Here is a 16,171-nt window from a genome sequence, read left to right as displayed (position 1 = left end):
CACGTCGGCTCCCGGCCTTTGGTGTGACTTCTTGACCACTTCACACAATGTTGAGATTCATCCACTACGTGCACAGTTTATTTTGGAGGAAACTTTTTTATTATAAAATGGTATGACAGAAAACTTAGAAAATGTTAATGAGGAGAAGGAGCCCCCCATTGGGGCAGGTGGGGAGAGACGGTGGGCTTTTCCCCCAGCTCAGCCACCAAAGCCAAGAGCCAGGGGACTGCTGGGCTCCACTGTTTATGCGCAGGAAGGGCCTGCAGGTTCAGGCGGCACGCGGGAACCCGGCTCTTGGTTCGAAACAGGAGCTAGGAAAGCAGTCCATCCCGCTGTCCCCCAGCCTGCAAGGGGCTGGGTGCCCAGGACACTGCTTCCTCAGTGCCCTGCACATGGTCACAGATCAGCCCAGAGTGTGCAGTGTGACGCTTCTACCAGTGAAAATAAAACTTATTCCAGTAATAAGACACCAGATGCACCTGCATGAACATGGAGAACTTTAACAGCACTTGTTAAAACCAGGTTCTGGAGGTCACCCCAGCCAGCACGATTCTGAGGTCCTGCCAGTCCTGGGTTGGGAGGCCTGCGGTCCCCTGTCCAGCAGGACAGACCGACAGCCATTGCCGTGACAGGGAGAGCGGCGTCACTGTGTGGGAATCTCCCTGGAGAGCAGGGTGGCTGGATTCCTTCACTGACTCCAAAGCAGTGGGGCCTCTGCCTTGGATGAGGGGTGACCCTCACTACCAGCCTGAGTTGGCAGATGGGAAAGGGTGGGGGACCCCCTGTGTGTCCACCCAACATTACTCGACTGTGTGCTGAGAACTATGAATATGGCAACAGGCAGGCAAGCCCAGCCTTGTTCCTGTGGAGCCCGAGGTCTGAGGGGTGTGCGTCCCGACCTTTGCCAAGTCACACTAACACAGACATCTTACGTCACCAAGACAGAAAGAACATGTCCACTCCAGAAAGTCCTCGCAGGCACCCTATGAAGGCAAAGGTGTATATATGTATAAAACCTATTACTTTTGCCTAATTTGCAAATTTTCAACATATGTACAGTTTGCATTTCAGTGTATTCTGGCATGTAATTCCCACCAACTCAAGGAAATCCTGTTAGGACGTCTGTAATTTTTCACATTGGAACGACCAGACTCGACCACTAGGTGCTACTGAGGATAAGAGAAGGCTGGAGCAGTCCTTTTGGGGACCTGACCTCTGAGCAAGGGCAGCAGGTGGGACGCACGTGGGAACGTCCCCCAAGGAGCTGGCTTGCTGCGTCGCAGAGGTGGCTCTTCTGCCAGCCCCATGACAATACCAATCGTGACATGAGTGGGTGAGTGCCTGACACCCCACAACGGAGGGAAAAGGAGCCCACGCTGCCACAGAAAACAGCCCATTTTAACGTTTCGAAGTTCTTAGCATGCTCAGGGCTTACTGTATTCCTAGAAAAAAAAAACTCCAAGTGTGTGAAGCAAGCACCTCTGTCCAATAGCAGGGCTTTGAGACCTACTGATAAACAGCCCCATGGAACTTCTCCCAAGCAACTTATAAGTGTTAAGAATAGGAGTGTCACAGACCTCCACTAATTTGCACAGGATCATCCAAGCTCTAGAGCCTCCTCGGCGAACGCTTCCGTGCCAGGAACCCACGGAGCCTTGCAGGATGCTTCAAAATGAGGTTTTTATTAGAGCCGGCTTTTATTATATAAAATAAATGTCCTCTCGGAACCAGACTGACACGTAGACATGGCCGCGTTCTGCCTTTTGTTGGCAGACTCGGCAGGGCTGGGAGGAGGGGTGAGGGGCAGACCCAGCCGAGGCCTTGGTCGCCAGCCTGTCTACCCCCTTCCAGGCCTACACTGCCAGCCGCCCCCGGAGCACAAGCAGGTCGCACACAGCGAGTGCACACAAGCCTCAGGGTGCACAGCGCTTCCGAGAACGGCGATGGCGATTTCGGAAGGCAACTGAACTGCACTTTAGGCACACTTTCTGTTTACAGGAAATCGGAGGTGAGTCCCTCCCTGAGGTGACCCAAATTTATGTGTGTCATAAGCTGGGTGAGCAGGGCAGCAGGCACACTAGTGACCTGAAGGTCTCCCAAGTATGAGGTAGGGTCCACAGAGGGCTGCTCGACTGCCCGCAGGAGCTTCTCGGCTCAGCCCCAGGGGCCTTCCCCCTGGTCAGCAAGTGCTCGCTCCTGCCCCAGGCCGAGGATCCCCTCTGACGAGGCAAACGGTACAATATCAGATGGCATCGTGATGCTAGACCCACAGCCTGCGCGCGAGGAAGGCCTCGGGCTTGGCTTCGTTTTGCCTGTGTGCGGCCGTGCAGAGGGTGGGTGGATGCCATGGCTATCACAGTGCTGAAAGGAACTAACTCACCTGGTTTGCAGATCTGTAATTCATCATCATAAAATAAATATTTTTTTCATTGAAAAATGTCTTTTTAGATGTAATAAAATATACTTTTAGAAAGCATACTTTATCAAACTTCTTAGGAATCTCATGCAGATGATTATTAGGAGTAAAATAGATCTGCTGGCTTGTAAGCAGTTTAAATAAAGCTTTCCTGGAACCACAAGCTGCTCAACACTACCTGTGCAAACGATATAATGGTGTGTGAGAACTGTAAGTGATCTTCAGATGAACATCCAGAGAAAATTAAAACAAAATCAGATCTGGCAAGTCTAGATTATCTCATAATTTCAAAAATATACATCTTGAATTCCTGGCACCAAGCTTAAGAATGTTGTAATCCACAGGCTCATCTTTAGGGCTCATGTTTAACGGCTCTGCCTGGTATAAGACGCACCTCCTGAGGACACAAACATGCTCTGCGGTGGTTACAGGACTCGGCAGAGGCTGTGGGGGCTGCTGGCTCTTCCAGCCAACCGTGAACTGCACAGCGGGCTCTGCAGTCCCACAGGCAGGCTCTAGGTCCCGTCTCACAGAACAGGGTAAGCAGCACACAGAATCGCCCAAAGTGGCAGCTGGGCCCCGACTCTGGACACTGAACTGCTGTCTTCTGAGTGGCTCCTCATGGGTCCATGCTCGGCCACCATGTTCTGTGAGCGTGGCGAGATGGCCATTCCAGGCTCACGTCGGCCAAGGATGACATCTGCAGAGACAAAGTGCGCAGTGACTGACCGAGGTGCCCCTGCAGGACGCGTCAGGTTGTGGCCCTGGCCCCTCACCTCCCGCCTAGAGAGGCCTGTGTTTACGGCCTGTGACCACCGGCCGTGCGTACTCCACGAAAGCGTCTATAAGGACAGGCCACGCTCCTAAACGAAAGCAAACAGAGACTGTTAAAAATCCATGTTGTGAAGCAATATTTTAACATTCAAAGCATTTTCTTCACACCCCAATGTCTATATTTCAGGAACTCAAGTAAAAGTTTCTGCAGCCCGTGTTTCAGGAAACGAACTGGCTGAAGCCTTCACTTCTTCTGCCCATCCAGACCAGCGGCAGCTACTCCTGCGCCCTCGCCAGCGGCCTGCGCGACAGCCTGGGGCCCTGCTGCAGTCGAGCCTTGCCGAGCGACACATCTGCTCTCCCCCAAAGCCCACGTCCCGCTGGCTGGGGGGTGGCCCCTGCCCCCTGAGCTGCGCCCCTCCTCCAGCCAGCCCACCCTCACCCAGCCCAGCGCCCTGTAGATGCCCAGGACCCTCAGACACAGGCCAGTGGCTTGCTCGCTGCTCCGCTTCACACGGCGGGTCCTACCTGGACGTGCCACGGCTCACCCAGCAGAGCTAGAGCTCCAGTACGTGGGGCCTGTGTCTGCAGGCAGCCCTCTGCCCACCCAGCTAGCATGCCCCCCGTGTTCCACTGTTGGGCAGCAGGCCAAGGACAGAGGACACTCAGGTAAGGGTGCCAACCACGGCGCCCTGGGGTAGGGTGCTATCAAAGGCAAGCCTCACATCCCAGAACCCACAGGAGCGGAGGGGAGGTGGCCCCCAGCGTCTGCTCCCAGCTGGGCACTGAGGCGTGGCAAGTGGGCGGGCCTGCTCCACGGCCAGGCGTCCTGCACTGCTGGGGGTGGGGGCCACTAAACGTGGGCTACGGAGGCGCAAGCTGGCATCTTCAAATAAGCTTAACTAGTGTGATGGGACGAGTGACCTGGGGAGCCAGGCGGGGTCACACTCGCAGCAGCTGCTCCTGAACATGGGTCTGCTTCTGTGGCTCTGCCACAGGGCCCTCCGCAGCCGCTTCCTAACGCTTCAGTTCAGAGGATTGTCTCCTCGGTCTGAGCTGAATCGGGAGCCCTGCTTCTCTTTGTACGATTTCTCCAACACAGTGCGGGGGGTGCCACCCCATCTTCACCCTGTCCCGGGGACCTGCCTGACCCCGTGCCCGTGTCCATCGCTGGACGGGTCACTCTGGCCACCACCTGAAGCGCTATGACTTGCCTACCTTCTTCGTCGTAGTTGGACATGTCATCTGCAATCATGTTTCCAAAATCTAGCAGGAGGTTCCACGTGTCCCTTGGGATTGACCTTTTGTGATGTTCCTGTATAAGAGAAGAACCAGCGGGTGTGGGAGACAGACGTCCCGGTCAGGTGTCCGCAGCCCCGGAGCCCCGCACGCAGGCAGGTGAGGGGAAGGCGCCGTGCCAGAGCCTGTCCCGTAGTCACAGGCTCTTCAGCAACTCTTCCCCTCAGATGCTGGGGTGCCCGCAGCCTGCACATGCTGGTCTGGGTCCCCCTGAGCTCTGTGGTGCCTTGGGCAGCACAGACTGAGCCTCGTCTGCCTCCTGCCCACGGAAGTCCCGTGGTCGGCCGTGCGCTGCCGCCCTGGGATGCACCCTGGCCCAGCCGGCCCTGCTTGCAGCCTCTGTGGCGGGTCTGCAGTCCAGGGCAGCAGAGGAAATGCGACTGGCTGCAAAGTCAGACCTGGGCGTCTGCACAGCACTCCACGTGGAGCCTTCCCAGCGGAGAGCAGGCCCTCAGCCAGCAGGGGGGTCTGTGCTGCCAGGGGTCCTGGCACACCCACCCCCTTACCTCACACCAGCAGGCGCAGCTCACTAAGGAGGCCCAGCGTTGTGGATGCCTGCCTCCAGTGCAGGTGGGGCCAGCCAAGCCCTCCTTCCCTCCTGCGCGTCCTAAGCTTTGTTGTAAAATGGTATCAGACTCTGACTGCATTTAGTGGGGTCCCGCTGGACAGGGGGAGAGGTCCTGCCCCACAGTCAGGAGCATCTCAGCACACAGGCTGCGTGGTACCTGCACTTTTTGGTTCCAAGCTCCTCAGAGGAAGCCCAGAGCTAGCTTGGGACCCTCAGAGAACGTGATAAATGGCCGGCTGCCGTGGCTGCAGCCCTCATCTGAAACCCCAGCTGGAAGTCAGCCTCGGGCAGCCCTGCCCAAACTCAGTGGGTGTGGCGCTCTGCACGGTGGCAAAGCTGGGTGGTAACTGCTGGCTACCTGGTGATCTCTGTACAGGACTTTAGTTAACAACACCCGCATAAAATACTGTGGTTAGATAGTACCACAGCCACATGGCCTGCTGAACCCCTTCACATAGGGTGCACACGGTAAGGAGCTGGCCACTTACCAGCAAAAAGGTGTTCCAAAGATCTAAAAATTTAAACCTTCCCGACAGTACTAGATTCCAATATGCCACAGCCATTTCTACGTCTGGGAAAAAAAGAGAAAGAGCAGTTAGTAGATCCCAATTTCTTTTCTACTGCAACAAAAAAAATAACTGCTTTTAGCACATGGATAGTCACTCAATGAAATTCAGGAGTCTTACATGGGAGTAATGAGGCCTAACCCTTCCAGAAGTGTTCCTGCAGTTGTGTGTGACCTCATTTTATAAGTCTGGGGAAATTTAAAAAGGGATTTGTATATTATATTATGCAGACATGTAAATAATTATCCCCTAATTAATCAGTTTCACAGACTCATTTTTATATGTCAGGCTTTCTTTAAACCTGAACCAACCTGGGTACTATTAATACACATCATTTATTTCTAACAAACAGGCAGATGTGCTTTCTAAGTGATAAGCTATAAGTTAGACAGCTTGCTTAGAAAGGAAGGGATGTGGTGCTTTCCAAACAGACCTGCCTTGCTGCTCTATAAGGCCTAAAACAGAATCTGATGTGAAAGTAAATGAAATAAGCACCCTGAGCCCGACCTTCTGAAGGTACAGTCTAGACCAACAGGCACATTTAGCGAGAAGTACCGTCACTGATGGGAGGATATTTGCAATCTGTTCAGGTCATTAATCAAAGCAATGTCCTCACTGTCCCCTGAGTAGAAGGTCATGATCATTCTTACCATCTATACAGACTTACACTGTGGGGCTCAATGGTAAGACAATGTCTCAGGGAACCGTGATGCTGGGTTTGGGGATGTGCTAGATTATTTTCAATCTGTAATTTTTGTAACACTGATTCGTTCTCTGGTCCCTGAAGTTTAACACCTGCTGCTTTTATATGTGTAATGTAGCAAGCACACCATGGGGCTGAGGAGTTTCCTCCCTAAAACAGACCACCTTTAATCATGACAACTACCCACACATTAAGTCTACATCTTTCTCATGTAGGAATTGAACTCTACACCCAACTTACCCTGAAGGTGAGAGCTCTCACGTCGAGAAATGAAGGTAGACCAGCGAGGAAACAAGCACTACGGCAGACATTCAATCCAGTTCCTTTGGGTTAGTCTAGCCCTAGAAACCTCACGACATTCCTTGTTTGTATGTTCATAAACCACACAACAAGTAATGCCCGCCCTTTCAGTGTTTAGTATTATCCATATAGAAATGTTTAATGCTGTCCTGATGGACTTAGCCATTTGCAAACCACCCCCAACAAAAGCCAGGATGACCCTGAGTGCTGGACCAACACCAGAAGCCGCCTGGCGGCTGCAAGAATCTTCAGAGCAGCCGTTCTGTTCCCAATAACCTTTGAAAAGTCCTATCTTCTGAGTGAGAAATGCTTGGAAGAGGGTATTACCATTTAAAATGCAAATCTGTGATGCTCTGCTTAGAATTAATGAAGTCATCCCTTCTGTCAATAAAGGATCTTCAGGCAGATATAATAATTAGCTAATTATCATGAAACTTTACTTCCTCAAAAGTCAAGATTCCTCAAAGCCAACTGATTCCAGATTTTAGACAGGATGAAACTATGCTAAGCTCCTTGCATCAAATCAAAGAGTCAAACAGCTTTAGTTATCTTATTAGGATGCCCACCAGTTAGTACACGCTAAGGAAAAATCACCCACAGAACAGCACTGCCCATAATCTCAACATGCGCGTGTGCGTGCAGCGTGTGTGCGTGCACGCGTGTGTGCACACACACACCCCAGATGGAAATAAAGGCCAAATCTCGCCTTTTGTTCTTTTCACAGGTGCATGCTTTTTCTAGGAACTATGAAACACCTGTATCAGTTGACCTCTGTAATTTATACTTAGTTCTTCAGAGGACAGACTATGTAGTATACTTGGGAAATCATAAAATCAGTTGTTCTGTTTGGGGTTTGTAGTCATAAAATTACCTTGTTTTATTATTCTTTTGAAAGCTTTCAAGAATCCTCCAAAAACACAGAGTGCAATATATTTGAAATGTTCAAATAATCTACCTTTTTCTGAAGAGGCTGTTATTTTTAACTGCAATTTTACCTTCTCTCAGTTACTCTTATAGAGAGAGAAGAAGTCACTGCTCTGGCAAATGATTTCCGTAAACCTTTTATTTGTTTATAGATGTAAAATAAAAAGATGATGATTATCTTCTCCCAGTAAGGGAGCTGCAGGATAAACTATGAACCTCACCTTTTCTGCCTGATGCCAAAGCAAATCTATTTAAAACAGGTGCTGAACACACTAGGCTCCGTATTGCAGGAAGGCCTCAAAACACTCCTTACCTGCAAACTGAATTCTGAAATATTCATGGAGACAGAAAATAAATTCTTAAACTTTGAATCAGGTAATTAATTTAGACTCTAGTTTATGACCTGGAAATTATTGTGCAATTAGAGACGCACATTGGAAGTGATGACTTCAAATGCAGCTGATGCCATGGGACCCCAGGGCTGGGCCTGCTGGGATTCCCTGTCCCCTGCGTGGAGCACTGCAGCCTCCACTTGCAGGACTTCCAGCCACAGCCCCCACTCTGTAAGGAAGCCCCAGGGAGCCACCAGAGGAGCACGAGGCACCAGACCCTCGTCTGAGTCTCTCCGGGACATTTCTGCCTCGTCTGGCCGCCAGCTCAAACGGGGCTGAGTGTCTGAGCTGACACTGGGTGGAACAGAAGAGCCGCCCAGTGGAGCCCTGCCTGAATCCCTGACCCTGGGGACCCTGAGCCGGGAGACACTGTTGTCTAAAGTCACTAAGTTCCGAGGTGGCTGTGCAGTGATTACTAATCAACACAGTGGGCTTAGGGCGCAGCCTGAGATCCTGCCATTCTGGCAAGCTCTCAGCTCATGCCAACGTGCTGGTCTGCAGGCCCCGCTTTGGGAGGACCTAAGGTAAACAGTGACTTCCTTGACACGTGTCCATGTCTGGCAAACTAACTTGGAATTGTGAGATAAAAATTCTTAACGATAATACCTACATACAAAAGTTAAGTGAAATGGTAACCCTTTGTAAACATTTTCATTTCAACATTAAAAGGAAGGAATCCTACCGACTGCAAAATAGCAAGGAATGTAAATAATTACTTCTAACAGAGGCTCAGTTATCCTGAAGACATTAACAGGCAGAAGGCAGGCAGCCGTGTCAGTCATTGGCATTTCAAAGTGCCCTCTCCTGGTTTCCATTTAACAATGGAATTATTCATGACCATTATTTTAAAAGTGGGGTCAGAGCAATTATCACTGAAAAATGAAGCTAAATAAGACTCTATGAATTAAACTGCTCAGAAGTCAGCATTGCGTACATTCTCCTTCTTAAATATAATAATTACACTCAGGCCCAAATCAGCCAAATTCCAGGAAAGCAGGACATCTCGTACAGGTGATTATTATGCAGGGAAAATCAGGAAATGCAGAAATTAAAGAAAAGACAGCCACATCTGTGGCGGGAACCTGCTCGGAGTGCTGCACGGCCCATCCAGTGAGAGGCCTCCCTGCAGACGCCCACCCACATTGAGGCGCCGTCTGGGTCACCACGCTGCCCGCTATCTACTTCAGCTTCCAGAAAAGCCCCGGCATGTTTTCTTGAGAATGCCCCAACTACAGTGGACTTTGCTTTCCAGGGGCTACTGTGCTCCAGCCTAGAAGAAAGGACCACGGTGCAGTAGAGCAGAAGAAAACAAGACTTTCAGTCCAGAAGTCGAGAACCAACTCGTGAAGTCAGGTGCTTACTAGGGTGGCTATCACTTCAGATGGCTTGATGACCAGCAACACCAGACACAACAACAGAGGGGCAGAGTGCACGTCACACCTGGGAAACTGCTCTCAAGCGCAGGGGGTCAGGGAGCGCTGCCCTGGAGCAGTGTGGGCATCCAGAGGGGGCCTTACAACCCCAGGGACCAGAGAGCCAGCTTCAGGCCCAGTGGGGAGTGTGGACAGCCCATGGAACCGCACAGCTAGGCCACAGCCCAGTCCACAGCAGAGAGCTGACCACATGCTCAGTGTGGATGCAGGCTTTCCGGGACGGGCAGAGAACACATGCCCGTCAGGGACTCTCAGTGTCCATGCAGGCAGAGCCAAGGAAGGACTCTGTCACAGTGCAGAGCCCAGGCCCTGGGCCGCACTCGTGGAAGGGCCCCAGGAACAGCCACAGGCTGGCGGCCACGAGCATCGCTGCTGCCTGGGGGTGGTCTGGGAGCAGCACCCTCCCCGAAAGGACCAAGGCTTCTTGGAGAGAAGGCTTATCCCACGCCTGGGTGGGACTTGGCCAGGACAGGCCTCGCCAGCCTGCCACACGGGACACAGCCCACAGCCCCGGGTCACCCAGCCCCAGCAGTCCACGGCCAGACTCCCTGGCCCCAGCGTCCGTCCTAGCTGCCCACGCCGAGGCCCCCCTGGGTGTGGGCTCTGCTGCACCGGCTTCGCACCGATGTCAGGCCCGCTGGGAAGCCCGTCAGCCCAGCTCTCCCCCTGGGGTGCAGGCTGTGCACCCTCTTCCTCCGGCACAGGGCCAGGCACAAGAATCCCTCGCTGCTGCCTCCACACCTCGGGCACCCGTTTGCTTCCCGCTCCTTCAGGAAGAAGGGCACGCGCGTCTTCCCGGAGCTCCCCCACTTCTGCCTTCCCCAGGTCTAAGCAGACCTGCTCAAGCACGGCCCTGAGCGGGGCCCCATGGCAAGACCCCGTTGGCTCCTGGGTGGTGGGTGACGGTCCCACGGAGCCCAGCTGGGAGAGGGGATCCAACGAGAGCCGGCCGCGGGGACGGGGCCAGGGCACTGGCGGGGCCAGGGAGAGACGGAACGGTGCCCACGCGCGCGGGTGATATCAGGCCCTGACGCCAAACGTTTGCGCTGTGTTTTTTTACCTATGGATTTTCAAGCCCCCTTGGTTTCCAAACTAATTTTGTCATCTGATAATGTTGCTTTTATTTACAAGAACTCTTCACAAGATACTTGCTAATATACTCATTTAATCCCTATTTAAAATCCAGACCTGTAGATTTTACTAAATGAGTCATAGATGTTACATTAGGAAACAAAATACAGGTCAGTACACATGACTTTTAGGAAGAGACAGAAATAAACTATGTAGACACACCTCATGTTAGCGCTTTGCAGATCCTGCATTTTTTACAAATTGAGGGTTTGTGGCTGTCCTCAGGCCAGCGGTCTACTGCCACCATTTTTCTAGTAGCATCTGCTCACTTCGTGTCTCTGTGTCACATTTCGGTGATTCTCACAATATTTCAAACTTTCCCATTATTATCACATTTGTTACCGTGTCCGTGGTCAGTGATCTTTGGTGTCGCTATTGAACTGTTCTGGGGTCGCGTGCACTGCACCCATGGACACAGCAAACTTGATCCACAGATGTGTGTGGGCCGACGGCTCCCCCACCCTGTCTCTCTCCCCCTCCACAGGCCTCCCTATTCCTGAGACACAACAATATTGAAATTAGGCCAGTTAATAACCCTACAGCGGCCTCTAAATTTTCAGTGAAAGGACTCACGTGTCTCTCACTTTAAAGCAAAAGCTAGAAATGATGAAGCTGAGTGAGGAAGGCAGACCAGAAGCTGAGACAGGCCGAAAGCTGGGCCTCTCGGCCCATCGGCCAGGCTGTGAATGTAAAGGAAAAGTCCCTGATGGAAATGTAAAACGCCTCTCCAGTGACACGAGAATGGTAAGAAGGCAAAATGGCCTTACTGCGGATATGCAGAAAGCTTTAGTGGTCTGGATAGATGATCAGACAGTCCCCTAAGCCAAAGCCTCATCCAGAGCAAGGCCCTGACTCTTAATTCCATGAACCCGAGAGAGGGGAGGGGCCACAGGAGAAAAGTCGGAAACCAGCAGAGGCTGGTTCCTGAGGTCGGAGGAAAGAAGCGACTCCATGACAGAAAAGTGCAGGTGAAGCAGCAGGTGCTGACGGTCTAGCTCAGACCATTCGTGAAGGTGGCTACACGGAGTAACGGGTTCTCGATGCAGACGGAGCAGATTCTGTTAGAAGATGCCATCTAGGACTTTCACAGCTTGAAAGAAGTCAGTGGCTGCTTCACAGCTTCAAGGACAGGCCGCCTCTCATCAGGGGCAGATGCAGCTGGGGACTTCCAGCTGAAGCCAGTGCTCACTGACCGTTCTGAAAATCCTCGGGCCCTTCAGGATGACGCTCAGTCTACTCTGCCTGTGTGTCAACGCAACAGCACAGCCTGGGTGACAGCACCTTCACCCACAACACGGTCACTGAGTGCTTTAGGCCTGCTCTGGAGACCTGCCGCTCAGAAAGTCCTTTCACTGCCAGCGCACCTGGTCCCCAGGAGCTCCGACGGAGGGACGAGGAGAAGATGGCTGTTCTCATGCTGCCGGCACAACGCCCATTCTGCAGCCCTTGGGCCAAGGAGCCATTCTGACTTCCAAGTCTTATTATTTAAGACCGACATTTCATAAGGCTAAAGCTGCCATAGACAGTGACTCCCTTGATGGATCTGGGCCAAGTTAATTGAAAACCTCCTGGGAAGGATTCACCATTCCAGATGCCATTAAGAACATTCACAGTTTGTGGGAGGAAGTCAAAACATCAACATTAACAGGTTTGGAATAAGTTGTGGAATAAGTCTTTCCAGACCCCTAAAGCCTGAAGATGGGACTGAACTGCTGCATCTCATGATCAGACTTGAACCAATGAGCAGCTGCTTCTTACAGGTGAACAAAGGAAGCGGTTTCCTGAGAGGGACGCTGCTCCTGCAGAAGATGCTGGAAGACTGCTGACACAACACGGCATTTAGGATGCAACACAAGCTCAGCTGATGAAGCAGCAACAGGGTGTGAGCAGAGGGGCTCCAGTTTTGAAAGAAGTTCTCTGGGTAAAAGGCTGTCACGCAGCATCACGTTACAGAGAAATCATTCGTGAAAGGAAGTCAAAGGATGCGGCAAACTTCACTGTTGTCTTATTTTAAGAAATAACCACAGCCACCCCAACCTTCAGCAGCCGGCCCCCCGAATCAATGAGCAGCTGTCCACGTCGAGACAGGACTGCTCCCAGCAAAGAGAACACGACTCGCTTACAGCCCAGAAGATGGGTGGCATGTTTTAGCACTGAAGTGTTCTGTGCTTAAGGTGTGTGCTACCTTCAAAACAATGTGCGCACCACTGCGCACGCGACAGGCTCCAGTGCAGTGTGCGCAGGGCTCTGTGTGTCCTGGGAAGCCGAACCGTCGGCTCCTCGCTTTGTTGCGATATTCGCTGTGCCGCAGAGCTCTGTGCTGAAACCGCGTTCTCTCTTAGATTTGACTGTACAGTACTCAAGGGGAAACGTGGAACAAGCAGGATAAAGCAGGAAAAAAACCCTCAGATAAACCAGACTGAAACTGAAAATCAAGTTAAGAAATTTCCAAACATACCATGTATAATCATAGGTACAATACAGCAAAATCATACTACCCTGAAAGAGGCACTGACGTGATCCGATGCACGTCAGAACTGGTTTCAAGTCCGTAACTAAGTCTCCAGACCAGGACAGGGTTGCCGTCTCTGGCGGAGCTGAGCCATGCTGTGGCTGGATCCCGTGCCCTGTGAGAATCACTCCAACTGCTGGTACTGACTGCTGACCCCCCTAAACCCTTCATCAGCGAGACATCAATGCGAGAGAACACGAACACCTGCAACTAGTTTATGTTTTGCAATTTAAATATTTAAACCCAGAAGCTGGATGCAACTCCTGGCTGAGGTGTCCAGGTATGCGGTATCCCACACTGGTCCACCTGCAGGCAGGGCACCTCAGGGGACAAGCAGACCCCAGGAGCGCAGGGCATCACTGCAGGCAGGACTAGCATCTGGCGTTGGGATTGTACTCACCTAAACCTTTCTGCCCAGGGTTCCTAGCAAAGGTGAAAGTGAACTGATAAAAATCCTTGAACTTCACGGTGTCCTTCAGCTCCTGCTCCAGTCTCGGCAGAAGGGCCTTCAGCCTCGCTGTGCTGTCGCACCTGTGACGAGGACAGCGCTGTCACGGGGGTGGAGGCGCCCCCCCAGGCTAGGCAGCTCCCCAAGGCTGGGACCAGTGGGACAGGTGGCTCTCTCATGCGCCCCATTCTCTGGCTGGAAGGAACCTGACAAGCTCTAGAACTGTGCTGATGGCCCACAGCTCTGTGCACACAGCCAAGCTACCGCCTGTACACGAGGGTGAGTTGTACTGAGTCTGAACTGTCTTAATAGGGTGGTCATTAAAAAGAAAAAACCGACCAAAATTGCTGGAATATGGACACGGGTTAACCCTGCAGCTTTGACGTGCAGAGGTCAGCGCCCTGAAATGACAGTGACAGACAGAACAGCCCCCATTTCCTCATGAGCCCAGAACAGCCTCTGCCACCCTGCGCTGCCCCGTAGGAGGGACACAGCCCTGTAGCACTCAGCTGCTGTATCTGTGGTTCTCTTCGTCACATCATTAGATTTAAACCTGCAAGTGTAATAAAACACAACTGTCTTGCTTTAAAATTAGGTTTTCCTGCAAAATATCAATAACCATGAAGAATACTATAAAGCCTTTAAGGCAGAAATCTGGAATAGCAAAACATAAAATCTGTCTTTTTTGACTGCACAGCAAGGAATAGAACAAATGCAGACTTCTCGCACCCAGGTAGAGTGTCTGGGGGTGGCCACGCATAAAACTCCATAAAAACTCCCTCCCAGGTCACCTCCTTTTCTTCATGCCCCACGAGCAAACCATGGCAGGGTAAGCTACTGTGTGGTTTGAACTTTACATACAGGAACTCAGGGCATGTGTTGTGTCTGGTTTTCTAGGACAGGACTGTCTGTGAGGGTCACTCTGCTGGCTTGTAGCTGTAGTCGGGCCATTTTCACTGCTGGACAGCACTCCGTCACACTCCCACTTCATACTGTGTGGTCCTACCAGTGGCAAATATTCTGGCTATTTGCCATTCTCCAGCTGCACACCCAGGAGAGGAAGGGCTGGGCATGGGGTCTGTGCACCTTCAATTTCCTGAGTAATGCCAGTTTTGCAAAGTGTCCCACCTCCTGCCCCACCAGTAGTACGAGGGCCTGCTGCCTGCCCTGCCCGCCATCACTGCCGCTGCGTCCTATTTCAGCCCTTCTGGAATGGGGAGCTGCAGGGTTCTGTGTCACTGTAGTTTTAAGGAGCACTTTGCATTTGGAAATGAGTGGACCGAAGCAGGCCACTTGGGAATCCCCTTCCGTGCGGTGCTTCCAGTCTCCTGCCCGTTTTCAGTTAGGCCACCTTTCTTTCCCAGTTTTCTAGGAGTCCCTTACCTCTCAGGGATACAAGCCTATGCATTTTCGAGCACTCTGCCCAGCACATGGGTGGCCTTTTCACCTCCCTCCGGGCGCTGCCAGGTGGCCGAGTCTGTGTTCTCGGTGGAGGGCTCTGCCAGTCTTCTTCGCGATGTTTTTGATGATGCTTAAAACTTTGCCCACTGCACGGTCACAGAGAGGTTCTCTTACATCATTTCCTAGAGGCTCTGTGTTCCGCCTCTGGCCTCACACTGAGATCTATAAGCCACTTGGGACTGACTCCCATGAATGGTATGAGGTAGGGATCAAGATTAATTTTTTTCCATATGACCAGCCGATTCTCCCAGGACTGTTTATTGAAAGGAGTTTTTTTTCCTCATTTCTCTAAAGTGCCACCTTTGCCATACATCAAGTGTACCCACATACACAGGATTGTTTCTGGGGTCCACTGGCCCATTTACTCTGGCACTTGGTACCATGGTCTTAATTACTGTAGCTTGGAAAGCCCTGATTATATGGTACAATTATTTCCACTGTGTTCTTTTTCTTTAAGAATCATTGGCTACTCTTGACTGCATTTTCATAGAAATTTTAAATCTGCTTGTGAAATTACACATACATAAATATACCACTTATTGGGATTTTGACTGAGATCACATTAAATGTATAGATAAATAAAGTCAGAGATAGAATACTGAGTGTTCTGACCTATGAATCGAGTGTATTTTCCCATTTATCCATTCCTGTCTCGGTGAGTTACTTTCTCTATGGAGGTAGCACACGTCTTTAATTAGACTTATCCTAGGTGCTTGGTATTTTTGATGCTACTGAAAATGAAACATATTTTAAAAATTCACTTTGTTGCATTATGCATTCAGCTTTCTGAAGTAAGATATGTTTTTGTTTGCTGACCTCGGGTCCTTAAGTCTAGCTAAACTCACTCACTGACTCTAATATTTAACCTGTAGACTAGGCTAGCTAAGAATCCCCTGTTCAATGTTGAGTAAAAGCAGGCATTCAGGTTCCAATAAGTAAAGCGTTTGCTGCAGGATTGGGAGGGGAAGGAGAGTCAGATTAAGGACTGTCCCTTTTATTCTGTTTGTTGTTGAGGTCTTTTCTTAAAAAATCATGAATAGGATTGACTTTTATTAAACCCTTTTTATACACTGAGAAAATCTTTCCCACCTTCTCCTTTCTGTTGTCAATTGAGATCAGTTACACTGATTGCCTTTGTAATGTCAAACAAATCTTGGATTCCTGGACTACAACAAACTTTGTCCTGATAAACTATCCTGGCTTTTTGGTTGATTTATTTTTGGGGCTGCATCACTTTGCTACTA

At 50.9% G+C, this 16,171-nt stretch overlaps 1 protein-coding gene and 1 long non-coding RNA gene across 6 annotated transcripts in view; one reads left to right on the top strand and one right to left on the bottom strand.

Moving 5' to 3' along the window:
• LOC108399958 (uncharacterized) overlaps positions 1 to 4,402 on the top strand; it is a 21,710-nt gene extending 17,308 nt beyond the window's left edge. The window contains exon 4 of the long non-coding RNA XR_012120959.1: positions 3,378 to 4,402. This is a non-coding gene — a long non-coding RNA (uncharacterized lncRNA). The remainder of the gene's footprint in view (positions 1 to 3,377) is intronic.
• DCUN1D2 (defective in cullin neddylation 1 domain containing 2) overlaps positions 1,664 to 16,171 on the bottom strand; it is a 27,326-nt gene continuing 12,818 nt past the window's right edge. For 3 of the 5 annotated variants that reach the window (XM_073212302.1, XM_073212304.1, XM_073212303.1), the window contains exons 4-7: positions 13,419 to 13,549; positions 5,546 to 5,628; positions 4,409 to 4,505; positions 1,664 to 3,116 (exon numbers count right to left, since the gene is read on the bottom strand). In XM_073212302.1, the coding sequence (XP_073068403.1) occupies positions 2,944 to 3,116; positions 4,409 to 4,505; positions 5,546 to 5,628; positions 13,419 to 13,549 (484 nt within the window). In that variant the 3' untranslated portion in view covers positions 1,664 to 2,943. Of the gene's footprint in view, positions 3,280 to 4,408; positions 4,506 to 5,545; positions 5,629 to 6,811; positions 12,855 to 13,418; positions 13,550 to 16,171 lie in introns of those variants that run through there. The other 2 variants (XM_073212305.1, XM_073212306.1) reach the window with 2 other exon arrangements.

The sequence above is a fragment of the Manis javanica genome, chromosome 9 (assembly GCF_040802235.1).
Source record: "Manis javanica isolate MJ-LG chromosome 9, MJ_LKY, whole genome shotgun sequence".
Classification (NCBI taxonomy): domain Eukaryota; kingdom Metazoa; phylum Chordata; class Mammalia; order Pholidota; family Manidae; genus Manis; species Manis javanica.
The sequence above is the reverse complement of the archived record's forward strand: the minus strand, read 5'-3'. Positions and strand labels throughout refer to the sequence as shown.